General features: G+C 39.7%; 1 protein-coding gene across 1 annotated transcript in view; it reads right to left on the bottom strand.

Moving 5' to 3' along the window:
• cnpy1 (canopy FGF signaling regulator 1) overlaps positions 1 to 22,712 on the bottom strand; it is a 48,948-nt gene that overhangs the window by 14,551 nt on the left and 11,685 nt on the right. The window contains exon 2 of the mRNA XM_055664306.1: positions 5,578 to 5,693. Coding sequence (XP_055520281.1) covers positions 5,578 to 5,693 — 116 coding nt within the window. The remainder of the gene's footprint in view (positions 1 to 5,577; positions 5,694 to 22,712) is intronic.

Consider the following 22,712-nt stretch of genomic DNA (forward strand, 5'->3'; position numbering starts at 1 on the left):
AGAGCAGTCCAAGTGACAACCTTCAGCACCTTATCATTCTATTGAAGATTTTATTTTGGGAAGAAGCTTCTTCGGAGGTTTATTAAAAAAGAGTCTCATCTCGTTTGTTTGTATGCGTGCGTGGATGTGATATTCCAAAACCCCGCCAAAACGGTACACGATAGCGCTACAATTTTTGGCCCACCTTACCATTGTCTTGGGATGCAAATTAAACAAGGTTCGTTTGGATTGATGTTATATTTTACAAGTTATTGACATCTTAACAAAAAACACTTTTAAACCATTTTCCACTTGCCCTGCCCATGAGCAGCATTTGACGTCACAATAGGATCCCAAATCTCATTTACAATAGGGGGGGGGGGGGGGGGGGGGGGGGGGGGGGGGGGAGAGGAAAAGAATAGGTGGCAGGTGAGGAGTGGGGGAGCAGGTGGATAGAGGGAGAGGATGGGGAAAAGTGGGTGACGTGAGGAGGGACAGGGTAGGAGGATGGGGGGGGGGGGGGGGGGGGGGGGGGGGGGAGGGGGGGGGGGGGGGAAGAGGGAGGGTGGGAAGAGGAGGAGGTGAGGAGTGAGTGCTGGGGGGATGAGGCGGAATGGAGGATAGGGGTAGGAAGAGGGATGGCGAGGCACAGTTTGGGGAGGGTTGCCGTGACTCGCATCACAACAAGAATCTTTGGCGTCACAACAGGAACCCCTCAGCCGCGCCCATGCAGTGGGATGGGGGGGGGGGACTATGGGTCAGTGGTGGAATATTGCCTTGGGGACGGGTCCAACTGGTCCACACCTGGTCTAGTACTCTTTAAAAGCTACGAAATTAATGAAATTAAAATACGTTCAACATTCACACCTTCTCTACCTCTCTCAAAACAGGAGCAGTTCAACACTGATCACAAATGGTATGTCACATTTTCTCATTATATTGATAATATAAATTATTATTACTCAAACCACTGTTAACACCATTCAACTGGGACTTAATTGTAACAGCTGAAAACACAGGACAATGCATCCTCTTAGTGGTTCACCTAATTCAATGCTTCATCATCATCCACAAGGCTGGTTAAGACTATAGTACGCAGTCTGAAGAAGGATTCAGACCTGAAATGTCACCTATCCCTGTTCTCCAGAGATGCTGCATGGCCGGAGTTATTCCTGCAGTGTCTTTTTTTGCAAACTAGCATCTGCAGTTCAGAGTATCTCTGTACCCAGTTGCTCAGTCTGAGCAACATCTGGAACGGAACACTGCAATGACTAATTATGAAACAAGTTCAGGATTTGTGCTTCCAAGTTTTTAAACTAACACTTTACTCCATACGTTGATTGAAAATCTTTTCAGTGAATTAACCTTTGACTGACACATTATTCCTTTCTGATAAGAGAAACTCACCTCAGGGGTCTTTTACACTTTAACAATATTTCTCCAATGCTTCCTTATAAGCTGCGTTCACATCATGAACCAGCCTCCTACTCTCTCAGTATTTCTACCATTTCTTGAATGCTTATTGTCTTTTTGAAACTGGAACCAATTACTGCTGAAAGTTACAGCAATGATTACAGACTTGCCATATTCCCCTATATCTTAGAACAAATTAGCAGTACCACAAACTTCAAAGAAAAATAAATAATAGAATCAGAGAGCGATATGGCACAGAAACAGACCCTTCAGCCCCTGTCTGCATCAATTATAAAGCACCCATTTTTACATTAATCCTATCCTAACCTCACAGTCCAATCAAGTCCATCACCCCTCATCCTTACCCACACCCCCTATCCCAACCCAAGATATTCATCACACACACAGAGCAATTTGCTGTGTTCAATCATTCCATTAATTTGCACATTTTTGGATGTGCAAGGAAACTGGTGATCCCAGAGAAAACCCACATGGTCACAGGGAGAACATATACAAACAAATTACAAGATACAAGCTGAATTTATCAGTTAATTTGCAAGAAATAACAGCAGGAAATAAGATTCATTGTGGCAATAAAATGTAAACATGAATTGAAATGGACCCAACTTTGTGGCAGCTTAGTCCATATTTAAAAGAGCAACCAAAATGAACTTCACAGCATTTAATGATTTCAAAACATGGAGCCAACTACGAGACATTGCAGCTTGTAGCGAAGAGATACATATCTCTTATGCTGCAGTTCCAATTTTTCATGCACAACTGCCATGCCTGAAGTTGCTGCCAGAATGTGTATATGTCAAGCACTTCAGCCAAACTTATTTTTACTGTAAATACATTAAAGTGAACTACATTATTACAAAGAGGTAAAAAGATAGACATCCTTATATCAAATAATATTGTATAAACCTTTGTACAAAGCCAAATACGTGTTGATTACAATAGTGGGAGTTTTGAAGTCACATGCATTTGCTGGACAAACATTTTTATCTGCTGGGCGTCAGTTCCATTCTTAAATCCACATAATCTTTGGCAAGCTTTTTTTTGCACCTCTTGCTGCTAAACAATAATAAGTTATATATTTTGTTCAACACAAATGACTGATACATATAACATCGTAACACGGTCTACAATAGTGTATCAAGGAATTACTAATCATTCCTGGATCAAACTTCAAATCAGAGTTGCAATCCAACTATGTCTGGCTGAAAATAGAATCAGTTCAGTGTTTTCATAAGCAAAATAATATCAGTAAAGGTGACCGATGAGGCTACTAATAAGCTGACTCAACATATTAGTTTAAAATTACAAATGCTCATAGTAAACTGCCATCTATACCTCATTTATGATAATATAGCTGCCTGAGAAAATGTCCTCCAAATGGCCCAGCAGCACACTCACTTGAATCAGTCGCTCCAGAAGGTAACCTACCACCAACTCTAAGTAACTGGAGCTGGCAGTCTACAAAAATGTGGGTACTAACAATAATGTGCTGAGAAAGAAAACAAGCTGTCATTACAGAGTTTAAAAAAAACAGGCATGGTGAAAATCTGAAATCAAAAACAAAAGTATGGAAATACTCAGCAGATCAAACTATATCTATGGAAAAAAAAGCCAACCACTCCCCAGGTCATGAATGTGAAACATTACTGTTTTTCTCTCTGCAGAAATGGCTTAGTTTACTGAGAATATCATGCATTTTCATTTTTTTCTAAACCAAGCTTAATTTTAAGTCACCGATTTAGAACAAACAATGAATACGGTATCAATCTATCTTTTTAATAAAATTAAGGAAGGAATACCGGCTAGGGCAATGGGAGAAGTAGAGAGTGCCAGTAATTCAACGAGTAGCATTTCCATATACATAGTTCCACAGAAATAGTGGATAACCATTAGTTTTGGTTATATGTCAAGTCCTGAATGGGTATTCAGCCAAAGGGCATTGATACTGGCATAAAAATACTTCACCAAGCCAACATGGCACGTCACTAATAAAGTGAAGGGGTATAGAGCAAAAGCAGGGAGGTGAGACTAGCATAGACAGGGCATCTTGGTCGGCATGGTCAAGTTGGGCCAAGGGCATGGTTTTTATTCAATTGTCAATAAAATATTTGCTTGGAAAGACAGAATTGGAAAACATATAGTTGTTGTGTATGCTTCAATTCATTTAAAGCTTTCCAATTATTCCCATTCGCCTGTAAATTTATTCTCTTTTAAATATCTGGATAATTCTGCTTCACTCTTTCCCAGTGAAGATAGATGAAAAGTACACATTCCAATGCTATAACCCGCTTCCAACAGAAGATCTTTGCTGGTCAGCCTTATTTTCCTTTAGTTACCCTTTTCTCTGCCTGCAGTCTGTCCTTTCACCCTTTTTAATTTTTTTTAGTGTGTATAAATGTTTTGGTGGAGGTGTTCTGGTTCATTTATGTGTGTGTGTGGGGGGGGGGAAACGTTTTTTCTCAGTCCCTTGCTGGTCGGAGATGCGTCTTTCCTCCGAGCCGCATCTTCGCTCCCTCCTCGCGGCCTACCACCTGGACTGGAACGGCGTTTCCTGTCGGGACTGGCCAGAACTTCAGCTTCGGCGGCAGTGCAGCGCTGAAGCACCATCGCAGAACGGGTGATGCCTTACCGAGGAACCGTGGTAAGGTCCGGAGTGCTGAGACCGCCAATTCCAACATCGCGGAACTGTGGTTGCGGAGCTTCCAGTTGCACGCGGTGCTGACATCATCATCACGGAGGCCTGGGATGTTTCGACGAGATCGTCAGTGTGAATCTCCACCCAGCACGGCCTGTGGACTTTGGGAGCCGCGGTCTCCGGTAGGAAGCGGCCGATTCAGAACTCCAATGCCGCTGAGAGTGTTCTCTCCGACGCCGGAGTTCCATTATCCCAGCGAGAGGGCCTGAAACATTGAGCCTACACTGCAGCTACTGTGGAGGCCTCAAATAGGCCCCGGCCCCAGGTGAACACAGAGGAAGAGGACTGAACTTTTTACTGCCCTCCCTCACAGTGGAAAATGTTGATTCTGCTGTGGGGGGGACATTCATGTTAAATTCTATAGTGTGTTGTGTCTTTTCTTTTTTATTTTTGTATGGATGTATGGAAACCCAATTTCTTCTATATATAGCACTTTGGTTTCACCGCAAGTTGATTTAAATGTCCTATATAAATATAAATTACTTACTTAGTTATCATTACTACTGAAACATTCATGAAAGACTTGCATTCTCTTTTATAGCACATAATATATTTTCACCAATGTCTTAATTCCAAGTTATTACAAATTTCATGTTCAGATTAAATTTCTATAATCTTACTGTTCTCTGATGCATCGATTTGCAATCTGATTTTATATCTGTCTTTAGATAGAATAAGCTTTACATTTAACTTCCTTCCTTTCCCTTATTTTCTTTAATCCAAATTGTGTCTTTGAAGATCTCCCAAGAAAAACAGCACATTCTAAAGTATTTCTAACTATGGTCACAATATTATAGACACAGCAGATTAAATCTACTTGAAGATTTGTTTTTCTTTATCCACCATGCATCATATTTTAAAGTATTTTGTTTGGTTAGATAGATCATAATATTAATAAAACGGTAGGTCGGATTTCAAATGCGTATTATTTGTACAATTCCTACCTTACTAATATACTTCATCGAAAAAAGTTTGTTTGACAGATGGAAATTGATGTAAATTTAATGCCGAATTAACCTTCAATTAATGAACCATTTGAACCATTAATACAAATTTGATTAAGTATTCATACAATAACAGAGATTAAGTGAATTTAAGTAAACGGGAATTGAACTTCAATGACAAGAAAATAAAAGTATACGGCAAATAACAGTCCAAATTCATTTTAGAGAATGTCATCTTAATGTGTCGTATGGAATTCCGTCATTCAAATTTAACTTTAAATATACAAGTGTCACGTTGAAGGAGTAATTTGGATTTTTTCTCTGTTCTATTTCATTTAGATACTTTGAATGTTTTATTTACTTCATATATTCAAATCCATTCAACATATTACAAAAAAAATCCATTTCCCAGGGGTAAATTCAATTTATATTCTATTACCCCATATGATTAAGGTTACCAAATTTGTGGACCACTGCTGCTTGGATAAATGGCTATAAATTATGCATATTAAGCAATACACATACCTCATTTGGTTTTTGAGAACCATCAGGACTAATTCGGAAAGATCCCACTTGAATTGTCTTTTTTGGATCCACTTTCTTAACTGCCCAGTCTATTTCATCTACTAATGCCCTGCAAACTTAAATGAAAAGCAATTAATGTTAAAACACAGTAAAGAAAGTTTGTATTCAAAGACAAAATTGATCCTCTGAACTGTTTTTGGAAGCTTGAATTATCGACAAAGCCTGGCTCATCTTTTCATAAAAAAAGATGAAAACATATCAATGCTATTTCCAATATTCTATTTTACAACACTGATCCAACTTACCAAATTTTACTCTTACAATTTGTAAAAAAAAAAAGCAATTTAAAGATACATTAATATTTTCACTTTTACACCAAAAATATTTAATCTTAAAAACATTTTACTGGTCAACGTTATGGTAATTTGCTTTTGTTATCTATTTCCATCTCATGTTGACCTCGAGCTGCCTCAATTGAACATGTAACCAACAGTTAAGCTTATACGACTTGATATTACAATCCCTACTATAATTGGCACCTTAATATTTTGAGTGGGGGTAGGGATAAAGACTTCATTGGGGTCATCAGGTGGGCACCCTCCTATCTTGGTGTTTCGTTGAGAGGCCCTCGACACCTCCAGAGGGCTCAACTGCAACACCTGGTGCCCCAGGTGCGCTCCCCTCCGTATTACCCCTCTTGCTGGTCATTTTCCATCCCAGTTGGAGTCTTTCCTCTTCAGCCACAGCCAGTTGCAGCTTCGCTCGGCAGCCTCTGACAGCGACCTGACGGCTTGCCGGAAGGCCTGTCCTCGAACTCCCACTCCCTTCAGGAGTCTGGTTGTTGACATGGCTACAAACCCTCTACAACCAACCTCTACAGGGAGCACTTGGGTACTCCAGCCGCGTTGTTCTGCCTCGGCTGCTAAGTCAGACATTTGCGTTCATGCGCTTCACGAACTGCAGCCTCCCAAGGCACAGTTAGCACAACAATGTACAGGGACTTCAGTCCAAAATATTGTTTTCCATATTCACCTATCTTAAAGGTCTGCTGCTCCTGCGAGGCAAGATGAGCTAACATGCAAACATTTATTAGTACTGATGTTCAGAAACTATTCATTGGTATTTTTTGGCAAGGAAACTTACTTTCCCAACTATACAATCACAGAATGCTGTAAAATGATAACTTCAACTTTTATTTAATCAACTAACTCTGCTCAACTTTTTGTTGGAGCAATGCTTCATGAAACATTTTACTTACAATCCACCAATAAAATGTCTTTATACACCAACACAAATTAACAAAAGCAGCTATGTGGAACTTTTTTAACCAATGAAGGCGAAAGCACAAATCAAACTTTAAAATATTATGTTATGGCTTATTTTATGTAATGAAATGGATTCAAATGGAATTAAATCAGTCAATATCTCATGACAAAATGTGTGACATTTTTAAAACCCAATGACTTTCTGCAAACTGGAGACCGCAATTGTACTACTGATGTATTTGAATATTTAATTTAAAACAAATCAAAAACTAGCATGCAACCATTATTAATTTTTGGTCTTTGCAAAAATATGATTTACAGAAAGCAAGAAATCCCTTTCCCGATTTGCAGTTTATTCTTTGCTACACAGTATGGCGCCCTCTAGAGGGTATCAGAGACTTGAATGGAAAGTGCAAACACTAGTAATAAGCGAGTTCGGTATTCCAATAAACGCAAGGAATCATGGGATTTGTCAAAAGTCATTAGGGGAAAAAAGCGAACGCAGCGCTGTATAAACGGTGTATGAATTGTTAACTATTCCACCAATTAATTAATCTAGAATTCTGTCAATAGCTTCCTTGCTGTTCTGGTGTTCACACATTACTTACACAGTCCCAGTTCAGTTAATTAATCTGCAATTGTGAGATATTCAAAAAGTTAAAGATTTATTATTTTCATTTAATCCTTACTGTGTTTGCTACTGGAATAAGAAAATATTACTTGTGTTTGAAACATTTTCTTATCTTTATTCATAATTTATGTGTAAAAATACATTTATTCTGAGGCAGTCAGCGACTGTATCAGTGTGATGTCAGCTGATGCTTTACATACAGGCAGTGTGAATGTAGGCAGGGGTCGGCAACCTATGACCCACGAGCCAGATCCGGCCCATAGCCCGAAATCATCCGGCACGCAGGTGTACTTTTTTAGTGACTAGAATGTTGTTCTTGCATTCAGTGGGACCTTGCCCAGAGATGTTCCAGTGCTCAGGAAATGATCAAAGGGACAGTTGCAGAAGATTTGGAAAGGCAGATATTATAAAAAATGTTAGAAAATGGTAAAAGTTTAATGAGTCGACAAGAAATCCACAAAGATTACATAAAATATTGTGAAGACAAAAGACAAACATGAAGATTGATTTTTTTGTTTAAATGTAATTTCCTAGAGCTGGTGACGATGAACATGCTTACATTGCCTAACCAATGCCCACCCACCATTGGTTAGGCAAATTCTGCTGAAGGAGGCAGGGGAGAAATTTGAACTAACAAAAGATCACTCGAGTACCTGTGAACCCACGTGTCTTCTGTAAAATGCTTAAGAACTAGCAGTCTAGGTATTTGTTAAAATCCGTTTCTTCCATGGTCCTCATTCTTTAGGGAATGGAGGTTCCCCTTTTCTTTCATAGATGAGGCCCTCACACATACCTCCTAGTTACCCCACAGCTTTTCTCTTGCTCCCCCTGCCCATTTGCATCAGGTGCAGAGTAACCCCTCGTCCTCACCCTCCACCACATCAGCCATCACACAGCACGTAATCCTCCAACATTTTCAACATCTCCAACGGGATCCCATCACTAGCCCCATCTTTCCCACCACCCCCCCAGATACTTTCCCCAGCAATCGCAGGAGATGCAATACCTGAACCTATACCTCCTCCCTCATCTCGGTTCAGGGACACAAACACTTCTTTCCGGTGAGACAGAGGTCCACTTGCACGCCTCTTACCTCATGTTCTGTATCCTCTGTTCCATGTGTGGAATGGAATACTTTATTGTCACATTCCCACATTGACCTTTCTGTCCTGGGCCTCCTCCATTGTTAAGAGTGAGGCCAAATGAAAATTGCAGGAATAGCATCTCATATTATACTTGGGCAGCTTACGTATGTATTGGTATGTATATTAGTTTCTCCAACTTCAAGTAACCCTTGCATCCCCTTCTCTCTCCGTCCCTCACCCATCCCAGTACTAATTTTACTGTCGCCCTGTTGAGTTCCTCTGTTTATTCGTTGTCACTGACCCCACACCCAACAACGCCCCACATTTCCTTGATCATTTGTGCTTTTTACATTTCTTCCATTCATATCTCCCAAGTACTGTCTATATCTCTCATCCCCCTTGACTCTTAGTCCAAAGGGTCGCAACCTGAAACGCCACTTATACCTTTTCTTCAGAGATGCTGCCTGACCCATTGAGTTACTCAGCTCGTGTCCATTTTCCATGATAGTCTGTACCAGCTAATTTTTTCTGCTGCCAAAATCCTTGTCCCCACCTTCATTATCATAATTGAACTACAAAAGCAGCGGCCATTCAGCCCATCCAAAAGTCTATACCCACACCCCAGAGCTAGCCCCATTCCCCTATGTGTTTCCCTGTAACTATTCTCTTTCACATATCCATTAACTCCCCCGAATTTTCCCGTCACTCAACTACAATTGGGGATTGTCTGTTGTCTAATATATCTACCAACCAGTTTATGAGATGTGAAAGGAAACAGGAGCAAGAGAAAGCTCATACAGTTACTGGGAGCACAAGTAAACTCCACACAGACTACAACCTGTGTCAGCATCAAACCTGGGTCACCAGAATTGCATGGCAGAATCGCTAACTCGGAGACCACAGTTCTAAAATCTTTTCTTAAACTTTTATGCTTTAAGTAAAACACCTTTTGCTTCTCTCAGAAGTAAACAGGCAAAGATTTATTTTTTTAAATGTGATTATATTTATTTATTTCCTTAGACTGTAATTCTTTCAACATATTTTCTTTATATTTGAGCTTTCAGAAAGTGCAAAGGTTTATGGGAAGAAAAAAAATCCAATCTGTCAGACTCCTGCTGATGCAAGCGGTTTCTTTGGGTCTTCAGAGCACGCACAAGTCAAACAATTTGGAGGCAGACAGGATAATGAAAAGAAAAATGGCTGGATTATACTCTCCAGAGGAATATAGAAGGCTGTTACTGGCTTTTAAGAGAATGCAGAATGTCCCAAGACTCAAGGGAAAACAATTTAAATTTGTTTCATTGGTTTCTGTGAAGCTTCTAACCTAGTTCTTCATGCAACATCATGAAGTAGGAAGTTATGGGAATACATGTTCAAAACATTGTTTTTTCTCAGAGATGTGTACTTCACCTCAGTTATTAGAAATACGATCAAATTATGTATGCGAATTTGTAACATATTTTACTTTTCTGAAGGAACATTAACCAGAAACTTCATATTTTTACACTTATTTTAATCAGCTGGTTAAAATATAACAGAATCTTCCTTTCTACTAAAAAATCAAATGATGACGCAAGGAACCGCAGATGCTGGAATCATGCCATTTATTTTATTCTTTGCCATAAAGTGCAAGAGCAGTATTGTGTCATCTATTCCAGTATTCATTTCTAGTTAATAGACTACATAGCGGTAGTCCAATTTTCTCACTGTGTTCTGTGCCATTTTCCACATCTAAGGCCTCCTCAAAATTTGTTTCTCTACACTACCTTAGCTAAACCATTATCAGACTTTTAACACAGTAACATTTCAAGTGACTTCACAGGAATTAAACAATACCTGACCCAAGCTATTTCTGCACAGATCAAATAACTGTACACACAGGGATCTTGATATACTAGTTGATGAGATACAGCATACTAACAAATGGGTACAACAAGTAGGAAGGTAGGGAAATTAAATGTTACCATTTATTGCAAGGGAGATTGAGTGCAACATAAGGAAGTCTTGTTTAGGTTTCAAACGACTTTAGGCAAAAGCACATTTGAAATACAGTGAGCCCAAAAGACAGCACTCAAAATCAGGATTGAAATTAGGCCTCTGGCATTGTGAAGCAGCAGCTCTACTACCTGCACCTTTGTGCCCCCTGTTAATTGCCCAAATCTAGCCAAAAACAAGGCCATATATGTTACCGGGTCAGAGCTTTACAGCACAGAAACGGGACCTTCAGCCAACCTTCTCCATGCTGACCAAGTTGGTATTTAGGGTTACTCCCATTTTTATGCATTTGGCCCCTTCCTCTGGTAGCTCATTCTAGATACAGGGCATTCAGAAAGTATTCAGACCCCTCAACTTTTTCAACATTTTGTTACGTTACAGCCTTATTTTAGAATAGATTAAATGCACTTTTTTAAATCAACAATCAACACACAATACCCCAGAATGAAGAAGCAAAAACAGGTGTTTAGAATTTTTTGCAAGGTAATTAAAAAGAAATAACTGAAATGCACATTTACATAAATATTCAGACCCTTTGCTGTGACAATCAAAATTGAGCTTAGGTGCATCCTGTTTCCATTGATTATCCTTGAGATGTTTCTACAACTTGATTGGAGTCCACCAGTGGTAAATTAAATTGAATGGAAACTGAAGAACTGTGAGATTTTATTCATGCCTCTCGTGATCTTGTACAGCTCAATAAGGTCACTCATAGCCTCCAACACTCCAAAGAATAGAGTCCCAGCCTATCTAACCTCAGCCTATAACTCAAGGCTGTAAACTCACATAACTTAATGACATTCTTCCTATTGCTGGGCGATCAGAACTTCATACAGTACTCCAAGTGTGGTCCCACAAGTCTTACACAATTACCACATGATGTCCAAACTTCTGTGCTCAATACACTACCCTGTACTTCTGTACTCAATACCCTTACCCAAAGGCAAGCATGTTCACACAACACTCAACTATGCTTCTGTGAACATCTATGGACTGTCTTTAGTTGCACTAAGGATTTTTGTTGTTGCACTAGTGCTACGGTTATTAATTTATTAAATTTCTTAAGTATCTGTGCATATTGTATTTACAGGTCTGTTAGGCTGCTACAGGTAAGAATTTCATTGTTTTACTGTCAGTATATGTGGCAATTAAACACTCTTGACATACGAGGTAAGAAAACAAGTAATATTTCAGAACTAGGAAATAAAAAAAAACAAGTTTGTTTTCACAAGGGATGAAAATGGAGGTGGGGTGGGTAGAACAAAGGGAAGAACTGATAGAGCGAGTTTCCCAGCTCCTCTGCCTCAGTTGCATTTGCTCTGGTGATGTGACATTCAGCATTTGTGCCACTGAAATGTCTTCCTAAACCATGGCTTCCCATCTACAGCAGTGGACAGCTCTTGAATGCATCCAATGTATGTCTGCTCTTGCCCTCTCTCTTTTTATACAGAGCAAGAACAGATTTCCCCAAGACTTTGCCTTCCACCAAAATTCATCAAAAAATTATTGATAATTTCTAACAGTTACAAAATTCCACCATCAAAACTGCGTTCCCCTCCTTTCAATGTTTCAAAGTGATTGTTACTGACCCTGGTCCGCTCTTCTGTCTCTGTCAACCACTTCTATTCTTCTGCACTTTCCAATGCAACTGCAAGAAATACAATACCTGACTTTTCACTTTTTCCCTATCTATCAACTAGGAACCTAAACAATCCTTATAGGCTGAAGCAATGATTCACTTGTGCATCTTCTCTTACATTCAATATTCACGGTGCGCAAGGTGGCGCAGCGGTAGAGTTGCTGCCTTACAGTGCTAGCAGCGCCAGAGATCTTGGTTCGATCCTGACTACGGGTGCTGTCTGTACGGAGTTTGTACGTTCTCCGTGTGAGTTTTCTCCGATATCTTCAGTTTCCTCTCAGTCAAAAGACGTACAGGTTTGTAGGTTAATTGGAATGGGTTTGTATACTTGGTATAAGTGTAAATTGCCCATAGTGTGTGTAGGCTCGTGTTAATGTGTGGGGATTGCTGGTCGGTGCGGTCTAGGTGGGCCAAAGGGCCTATTTCCGCGCTGTATCTCTAAACTAAAATTTTCCGTCTGAAGAAGGGTTTCGGCACGAAACATTGCCTATTTCCTGCGCTCCATAGATGCTGCTGCACCCGCTGAGCTTCTCCAGCACTTTTGTCTACCCTTAATATTCACTATCGGCCTCCTCTGAATTGGAGAAACCAAAAGCAATTGGATGATCACTTTGCAGAGCACTTATGTTCCATCTGCAGGCATGACGACCTCCTGGTTGACTCCCACTATGAACTCTATCTATGTCCTCCTGCCCAGTTAGAATAAGAACCAACGTAAGACTCAGGGAACAGCACCTCCTCTGTCTGGGCATTTTGGAGCCTTCCAGACTATCAAACCCTCAACTTTCTTTCTATATCAGAAATGGCTATTATAGTCTGTCATTATTTTGACTTGGATTTTCTTATTCTATTCATAGAGTCTGGACTGTGGGCATGTCCCACAGCTTTGCCATTAACAAATCATGACAAAGAGGAAGACATTTAATATGCATGTAACTGACATCTGGAATTTGGACTTAAAGCGAAAATATCGTAAGTCAAAAATGCATTTAATACACCAAACCTAACAAACATTATCTCTCTTCTGATAAGGCTCAAGAATAGTGGGAGAAGGCACTTGGGGCATCAACACTTGTTGATTGTTTAGCAAGCATAATGTTCTTCAGGAAGATATCAAGTTTTAACTGTACAGTTTCTGACTGTTTTCTCCTCTTCCCCCGTTCTTTCCCGGCCTTGCACAATGCCTTCCCGGGGGCTGCAATGCCTTACCCGTCAGAAGGCGGACTCGGGTCGAGGGGACGGTCAGATCGGAGCCCTGCATCCGTCCCCGCCTCACCCGTCCCGACGTAGTGCAGCCCATGGAGTGCAGCAGCAGTGCCTCACCTGTGGCCCCGTCGGTCGGCAGCCCAGCTAGATGTCGAACCTTCGCTTAGGGCCGACACCACCACGTCTCCTTCTCATGGCCGATCATCGGTTCATGTGTTGGACAGGGTGCTGGACTTTGCGTGCAGCAGAACACAAAGCCCAGTCGGCGGGCCAGCTGAGGAGTTTAGGCCCAGGCGCCAGACTTTGCATGGACGTCGTGGGCAAAGTCCGGCGCCTGGGCCAAAACTCCACAACTGGCCCACAGGCTGGGCTTTGCGTGCAGTCCAGCACCCATACCAACTCATCGTTCACCCAGCCATGGCCGAGTCGGTCAATGAATTGACCTGGACTTGGTTGTTGACCTGTCACTTTCCGTGCATCAGTTCCACGCCTGGTTCGTCGAAAAGATCAAAATTCAAAGTACGGTTTCTACTGACTGTGTATTACGTTTGGACCATCGTAAATTCAAAATATCGTAAGTTGAGGAACATCTGTAGTTGCATTCTATTTTTCCTCGGCAACCTTCCCAACCTTCACTCCTGAACACAAACTTGTTTTTGTTTCTTTCCCTGTTCTGACCAAGGGTCCTGAGCTTGAAGCATTGATGGCTTCTCTTTCCATAGATGCTGTCTGGCCTGCTCAGTGTTTCCAGCATTTTCTAGTTTTGTTTCAGAGGTAGAACAAACTGGTGATAATACTTCATTAAGATTTTTTAAAGGCACATTTTATAGTTTGCGTTTCATTTGTTTTTTTTATCATTGCAGTGCAACAAACAATTAATGAATTGTATGGCTTCATCACGTGTTTATCGAGTATTTTACAATTCTATTGTTTTTCTTTTCTGGAACAGAAGCTTCAAAACTACACCCTATTTTAGTTGGTAATAAAATATATCGCATTTCTGAATGCAACACCATGTGTTATGTTACCGCACTAAGATATTGGATTTGCTTGGTTGGTTTTCAGTTACCAGATGGTGTTAGGAAGCTACATACAAGCTATCTCTAGGTTAAGAATGCTTGATTTATGGGCATCCTTGCATAAGAATGAGCTCCTATGATATAAATTCAAAAGACCAGCATATGTGCATGCATTCGTTTTTCAAGTGACAGAATTAATTAGTTCTCTCCCTCTTTCACACAGTTTTGTACTTTTGATACTGTTCATTACAACACTGGAGATATGGTTACCATATTGTGTATTTTCTGACTTTAGGACAAAATCCACATGGATGTCATACAGCACAGTAGCGGGCCCTTCGACCCAACTTCCCTTGTTGACCAAGATGCCCTATACACTCTCGTCCTAACTCCTTGCATTTGGCCAATATCCTTCTAATCCTTTCCTATCTAAATGTATTTTAAATGTTGCTGCAGTACCTGCCTCCTCCAAGCTCTTTCTATATACTCACCACACCCTCCGTGTGAAAATATTGGCCTTTGCGTTCCTATTAAATCTTTCCCATTTCACCTGAAACCTATGTTTCTTGATTTCCCCTTCTCTGGGTAAAAGACTGTGCATTCACCCCATCTATTCCCCTCATGATCTTACACACCTCTAAGATCACCCCTCAGCCTCCTGCACTCCAAGGAAAAAAGTCCTAGCCTGCCCATCTCCCCCTATAGCTCAGAACCTCAAGCCCTGGCAACATCTTCGTATGGTCATTTTAGATGTCTGTCTAAAATGTGCCCATTCATTGCCTGCTTGATAAGCCATAACTGCACTGCAGCTCTGCTCTTGGCTTGACAATGTTTTCCTCTCATTTACTGTGTGGCATTAAACTACAGATTACAAAAAACACATTCGTAATTTTTCACCTCCTAGAAATAGCCAATGGTGTTTTTTTGTCTATTTCATCTAACTGTGATGAAAGTGCCTTCTGTCATTATGGCCATGAGCGGTTTTGTTTCCTGGCCATCTGTTAAATGAAAATTACTACATACTTTAAAAAATATGTTACAAATCAAGAAATTATATTTAATTGTTGATAATACATTTTATGTATAATAGGTAAGCATAGCATCAGAAACATAATTCATTCTGATATTTCTCCAGTACTTTCTTGGAATTTTGGGATAATGCAGATGGAAGTAAAGTCACAGTATCAAGTAGTGCTCAAGGCACTACTATTTTTTATAAACAGTTTCTGTTCTTTGCGGTAGGTGTTGCTATGCAATCCAATATCATAGACAGTGGATTGATGTTACTTGGTTAAATTGTTTATCTAAAATGTGATTCCATTCGGTTTTTAAATATTGGATTATTTAAGTCGCAGTACTTTTTGGTTAATATGAAGACCCTCTCACCCGCATTATTTAAATTTCTTATATCTTTTCTCATTTGAGGGAGGGTGTTAACGACTTTGGGGTCAATGGTACTATTCATGCCGTGGAGTTGATGAAGTATATAGCTTTGTCCCATTCTCTTGAGCATTCTGGTTTTATTTTGAAAATTGATTTAATGATTGTTAAAATTTCAATCCATAAGGTAGTCTATTATTGTAATTAAGTGGTTCTTATTGCCTTGGGAAGCTTGTACATAGTAAGGACAAGTCTATCCACCTTCCTATTCACTAACCACCTTTGCTTTTGAGATTCTGGAGCTCCTTCTATTACCTTATATTCCAAAGGGGCCCACTTGGCTGTGGGGATTCATTACATCAGAATGTTCTCACCAGAAAAGAACATGCCTTGGTATGGTATTCATTACTGTTTAAAGGATCATACTATTTATTTTGTCAAATGGCATTTAGTGAATTGCTTTTGAAGTGTTATCATTACCACATTCAAACAAATGGCTGACAATTAACACACAAATATAAAATAATGCTATTCTGCACCACCTTAAAACGAAAAATGATGCAAGAGATTTAAATAATGCAGGCGAGAGGTTCTTGGAATAATTAAAAAAGATACTGCAACTTCAGTGCAACCCATTTAAAACTGAATGGAATCACGTTTTACATTTCCAACGTGTTTGTCAAGGAATATCAATCCACAGCCTATGCTCTTGAACACTGCAATTCAGCACCAACCCCTAAGAACAGAAACATTTTTAACCTACTACTGAGTACCTTTCACTTTTGTACCTTCCAAATAATATTGCCTGTCAGTTTGCCTTGGATTGAGTGAATGAAAGAGATGAGCAGTATTGTGCAAGGTCTTATTATAAAGTAATGGATGCAGGAAGTATATATCGAAGTAGAAAAAGGAGTTACTGAGTTGTACAGTTGATGTGAAGGAAGCTGACTGGCATGGTGCAAGGACCAGTGTATGGAATGCCTCCCTCTTAATCAAAGAAAGTTGTGAATGGTTTAATGCAGAACTATCGCTTTTGACAATTGTTAAGAAACAAGAGAACAACGCAATGTTCTCTTGCCTGCTTTTCCGTGCACATGAAACGTTGCAACATTTTGGGGGCATCGGGAAGGAGAATAAAGAAAAGACCCTCTGTTCCTCTGGAAGGACACTTCTTGTCTATTATTTCATTTTTTATTTTAAACACAAATTTTCCGTAAATAGAATGGGAAGTACATAGCTAGTCACCAATAGTTGTTGATTACCGATTATTTGTACTCCATTTAGCTGTTAGGCTAATGTGTATTTGTAAAGATAAGCTGATTTTATCTGAAATGTTGAAGTCGTGTCTCAAGGTTTTCCTGAACATTTCCATTACCAAATAAATTGATGAGGGCAGAGCAGTTCACATTATCTATATGGACTTTAGTAAGGCCATTTCACAAGGTCCCACATGGCAGGCCAGTGTTTTTGTTTTGTTTTTAAATCAAAAAATAGATTCAATTATTAAAAAATAATATTTACACTACAATAAAACAAGCCAGAACCCACCACCATAATACAATACAAACATATATCCATAGTAAACTACTATACAACTATGATACAATCCTTATCAAGGATACATTCAACACCCTGGGGAGCCCAGCGGTCCCGGAACTCTCTCACGGTGCCTGTGGACAGGGCGTATTCCCTTTCTAACCGCACCCGGGCACGGACGTATCCCCGGCACGATAGGCCAGTGTGGAAGGTGTTGTGCGAAAAGGTGAAATATGAAGTTGGCCAATGATATAAGAGGACAGCAAGTTTTTTCAGATAAATTAACAATAAAAGTAAAGCAAGAGTGGGCATTGGAAAATGAGTAGTAATGGGGAATAAAGAAATGGCAGGTGAATTGAAAAAGGTTTTTTATGTCAGTCATAACAGTGGAAGACACCAGCAACATGCCTGAAGAGTCAAGGGGTAGGTTAGATGAGTTGCTATTACAAAGGAGATTGTGCTATTCAGGTAGAAGAAATGAATGGACACAAGTTGCTACAAACTCTTTATCATTATTACAAGTATTATTTTTCTATTGTTCCAATGTTATGATGTGTTAATCATATGTTCCCAAATCATTTTAAGATCTTTCGTAATCAATTTGTTTTCTCTTCACCTATGTAATTTAAATAGTCTCCAACCACATCCGCTAGAGAAGCCTCAATTTGCCTTCTTCTGGGCTGGTTATCCTTACCATAAGGCAGGGGTGGGGAACCTTTTCATGTTGGAATGCCGCATTAAGTTAGCTGTATCTAATAAGGCCGCATCCAAGAAACTTCAATTAGATATACTTCAAAATGAACATTATTTTGTAAAAATCTAACTACTATGTACGAACGTCAAGAAAATGAAAAAAATTGTTAATTCTAAAGTTAACTAACCTTTTAATGAATTAGACATAGAAAATAGGTACAGGACGAGGTCGTTCGGCCCTTCAAGTCAGCATCGTCATTCATTGGGATCATGGCTGATTGTCCCCAATCAATAACCCGTGCCTGCCTTCTCCCCATATCCCTTGATTCCACTAGATCCTAGAGCTCTATCTAACTCTAGTCAGTTGGGGAGGATTATTTCGTTGAATCTTTTTAATCTTTGGTATTTTAAATACGTTCATTTTAAGATTAAAACATTTTTAAAAGACGAATAAAAAACATATTAATAAAAATAAAAGGATTTGTTCTACAAAATTTGGATTCATTCAAAAGGCCGCACTTAATGGCCTAGAAGGCTGCAGGTTCCCACCCCTAGCATAAGGGATCAGCGGTGTATTAATTCAAGTGAAACCTATCCCTTTTTAAAAAAAGTTTCCCACTCCCCACACTCCATAAAGTGTATTCCATAATAAAGTCCACATCTAATCTACCCAGTAGATTGGCAGTATTCAAGACTATTTTTCAGCCTTTGAGCTCCAATCTCAGACATAGCTTTGCACATTGTACAACATATTTTGCTCTTTTCTAGGTCATTGCTTCCTATGCAAATACCGATTGCAGGCAGCACACATGCTCCTTTTCGCACAACAAATTAATTATTTACCACAACTTTCCATCTGGAAGCCAACACCATTTAAAACTCTCTCATTGTATTCTTTAAATCCTTCAAGCTCTGGTCGATCTGCTTGCCAAGGTGAATACATCTGTTACAAGGTGAGATTCCTAAAAGTCAATATAGTATTCCAAATGGCTTTAATGAAGGCTATGTATATCTGAGGTATTTCATCACATTAAAAAAAAAAAATTACCACTGCTTTCGTAACTGAATTTTAACTGTGAAATTCAGCACCATTTATTCTGCTTTTGGACGTAGCAGGGAAGAGCAGTTGCATGTGATGAGATACAATTAACGTTATATGAACGCACCTCCTTGAAAATCAAAAAAATTAAAAAAATTGAGGATACTGGAAAAAACTCAGCAGGTCAGATAGCATATGTGGATAGGGAAACTTTTCTGTCCCTATTGATTTTTTTTTCTGGAGCAAAAGGAGAGCCGCTGGAGGAACTCAGTAGGTCAAGCAGCACTTTAGGGGCAGAGGGGCGCAAATTAAGTCATGTGTTAAATATGAAACAGAATGAAGGCTGAAAGGACACTGATCATCAGCAAAACTAAACCAAACACTACTATATAAAATAATAAAGATGTTGATAAGCTTCCACCCATTGGGCAGTGATTCATAATAAACTTAAAATATGTACTACCAGATTCAGAATCAGCTTCTTTGCTTCTGTTATCAGACTACTGAACAGTCCGCCCTTAGGATAGGGTGTAGTCCTGATCTTCCAACCCTCCTCATTGCAGATCTTGGGAGTTTTACTTTGTAACTGTAAATCTCTAATGCTGTAATACAATGTTCTACACTTTGGTATTTTTCTGCTTGTGCTACCCGTATTTGTGTACAGCTGGACTCTGCTGTGTATAATATGATTTGAGTGGATAGCATGCAAACAACAGTTTTCACTGTAACTCGGTAAATGCGTGACAATAATAAATCAATACCATTCACAACATTTAAGACATTTGAACATGTTCATGGAAGGAAAGGTTTAGGAGGATGTGGGCCAAATACAAGCAATTAGGACCAGCTCAGGCAGGCACATTGGTCAGCATGGACAAGTTGAGCCCGAAGGGCCTGTCCATACAGTACTACTTCATTACTATCAATGTACAGAATAGTTCAAATAATCCAGGTTATGTCATTTCCAAATGCTAATACAGATAATCTAGATTTGAAGGTGTTGAATACTTCATCTACTAATATAATGATAAGAAATGATTGCCAAAATTATCAAAATATTCAATTAATGTATTGAAAAAACTAAATATGCCAATAAAATTGCAAGAATGTCAGCTGAAATAATGAACTCATCCTGTGGTGGGCCAAATCAGGAACAACACGAAATCCAGGACGGAGATAGAGAACTTAGAGACACAAGGTGTCAAGACAATAACCTCTCCTTCAAATTCAATAAAATGAAGGAGCTAGTTATTGACTTCAGGATGGATGGTGGAGTACCCGCCCCAATCAACATCAATGGTACAGCATTTGATTACGCTGCTGGCCTTGCTGAGGCAGCATGAGGTATAAATGAAGTCAATGGAAGGGAGGTTGGTTTGTGTGATGGTCGGGCTGTGTCCACAATTCGTTGCAATTTCTTGCCGTCCTGGATGGAGCTGTTCCCCAACCAAGCTGTGATGCATCCGGATAAAATGCTTTCTATGGCTCATCTGTAGAAGTCGATAAGAGTTGTCGGGACATACCTTACTTCCTAAGCCTTCTAAGGAAGTAGAGTCGTCAGTGTGTTTTCTTGGTCGTTGCTTCAATATGGGTGATCCAGGAGAAGTTGCTGGTGATACTGACTCCTAGAAATTGGAAGTATTCAACTATCTCTACTTCGGCACCGTCATGGCAAACTAGAGTATGTGTACCGCTTCACTTCCTGAAGTCGATCACCATCTCCTTTGTCTTGCTGACATTGAAAGGTTGTCTCAATACTGGGACACGAAGTTCTCAATCTCCTTCCTGTACTCCACCTCATTATTATTTGATATCCATCCCAATGGTGATGATGTCTACAAATTTGAAAATTGAATTTGATTTGTCCATGGCTGCACAGTCGTGGGTGTACAAGGATTAAAGGGGACTGAGAATGCGTCTGTGCGGAGCACCAGTGGTGAGGATTATCGTAGAGGATGATTTGTCTCCTAGGCTCACTAATTGGGGTCCGTTGGTCAGGAAGTTGAGGATCCAGTTGCAGAGATGGCTGCTGACACCGTCCAAAGGGTTTGGTGCTGAGCTTGGATGGTATAATGGTGTTAAAGGCAGAGCTGAAGTCTGTGAGTAGGAGCCTGATGTAGGTGTCTTTCTTATCCAGGTGTTCCAGCGATGAGTGTACGGATATGGCGATGGCGTCGACCGTGGACCTGTTGTGGCAGCAGGGATTCCATAACTAGCCTCTCAAAACATTTCATGATGGTGGATGTCACTGGATGGTAGTTGTTTAGGCATGAGGTCTTGCTTTTCTTTGGTGGCCTTCTTCAAGCAGGAAGGTACCTCAGAACAGAGTTGGGAAAGAACAAATATGTCCGCGGATACTCTCGCTACCTGGCCAGCACAGCTACGAAGGACATGGTCAGGAACTCCGTCTGGCCAAGTTGCTTTTCGTGGGTTTACTCTATGATGTAGTGGTAAACAAAGTGTTAAACTTAACATTATCAGCACACAAGGAATGGATAAAATAAAATAGGAGCAAGAAATCATAAGATTGATGATAATTTTTGTATTGCTTTGTTTATAATGGGATCAAATTTCCATCTTCGACCCAAAATCTGTAGATTAAACCTAGAATCGCTTCAGCTTGCAGAGGTAAAATTTCCATATTTACACCAATAAATTAATTTCCATGGCAGTAATTCACAGAATTATAGCCTCTCTCTTATCCATTATCACTTTTATCAGCCTAGCATTTCTTCTGCCCCGTGAGAAGAGATCAGAGCCCACACACGCAACTAAATTATCTTGCTCTCTCTCCTTTGTTTCCCCATGCATGATTTTGAAACTATATTTATCTGTATTTAGAATAACTTATTTTACCATGACGATTTAAAGAAAAGTTTGCTGTTGACAAGCTGTAAAGATAAATTTCATATATCATTTCCCTTCTGTTTTGTTTGTTCATAAAAAGATGAACCTTCCTTTTAATAAATAAATAGAAAATCACTGGAAGATGCTGTCTGATTTCTCCAGCAGAGGAGAGGAATCATAATAAAAACAGAGTCAGAAATTGTCAAGCAGCATCTGTGGGGTGAGAAACAGTTAACTTTTTAGTTTGATGCCCTTTCATCAGAACTGGGAAAGTTAAAATTCAAACATGTTTTAGATTGCAGAGGCAGGTTTTGTTATGCTGCGTGCATGGCGCATGCACGCTCAGGATGGGGGGGTATTGGCCGGTGAAGGATCTAAAGCGAATGAAAGTGAAGGGGTGGGTTAGATTGGAATCCAAGGGCCAATGAATGATACCAGTGATAGGATGCCAGCCAAAATAGGGTAGTGAAGGATCATACAAATTAAGACCCGACTAGAGAAGGTGTATATAAGGAGCATATAAATGAAACATGAAATATTAGAAGAAACATTGAATGCTGAAAATGAGACACAAGACTGGTTTAAGATGAAGTTATCAAATTAATTGTGAAGTCTTGCAGTGGCAATATGTCAAGTTGCGAGATGTGTTGTTCCTCAAGCTTACTTGAGCTGCTTTGGAATGGAGTAGAAGGCCAAAGACAGAAATGTTAAGAAAGTCTTACGAATATATTGTTTTATTTTTAAAATATGTTTGTTATTTCTTCTTCCTCTGCCCCAACCCACCATCTCCATTACCAACC

Source organism: Leucoraja erinacea, chromosome 2, assembly GCF_028641065.1.
Source record: "Leucoraja erinacea ecotype New England chromosome 2, Leri_hhj_1, whole genome shotgun sequence".
Lineage (NCBI taxonomy): Eukaryota > Metazoa > Chordata > Chondrichthyes > Rajiformes > Rajidae > Leucoraja > Leucoraja erinaceus.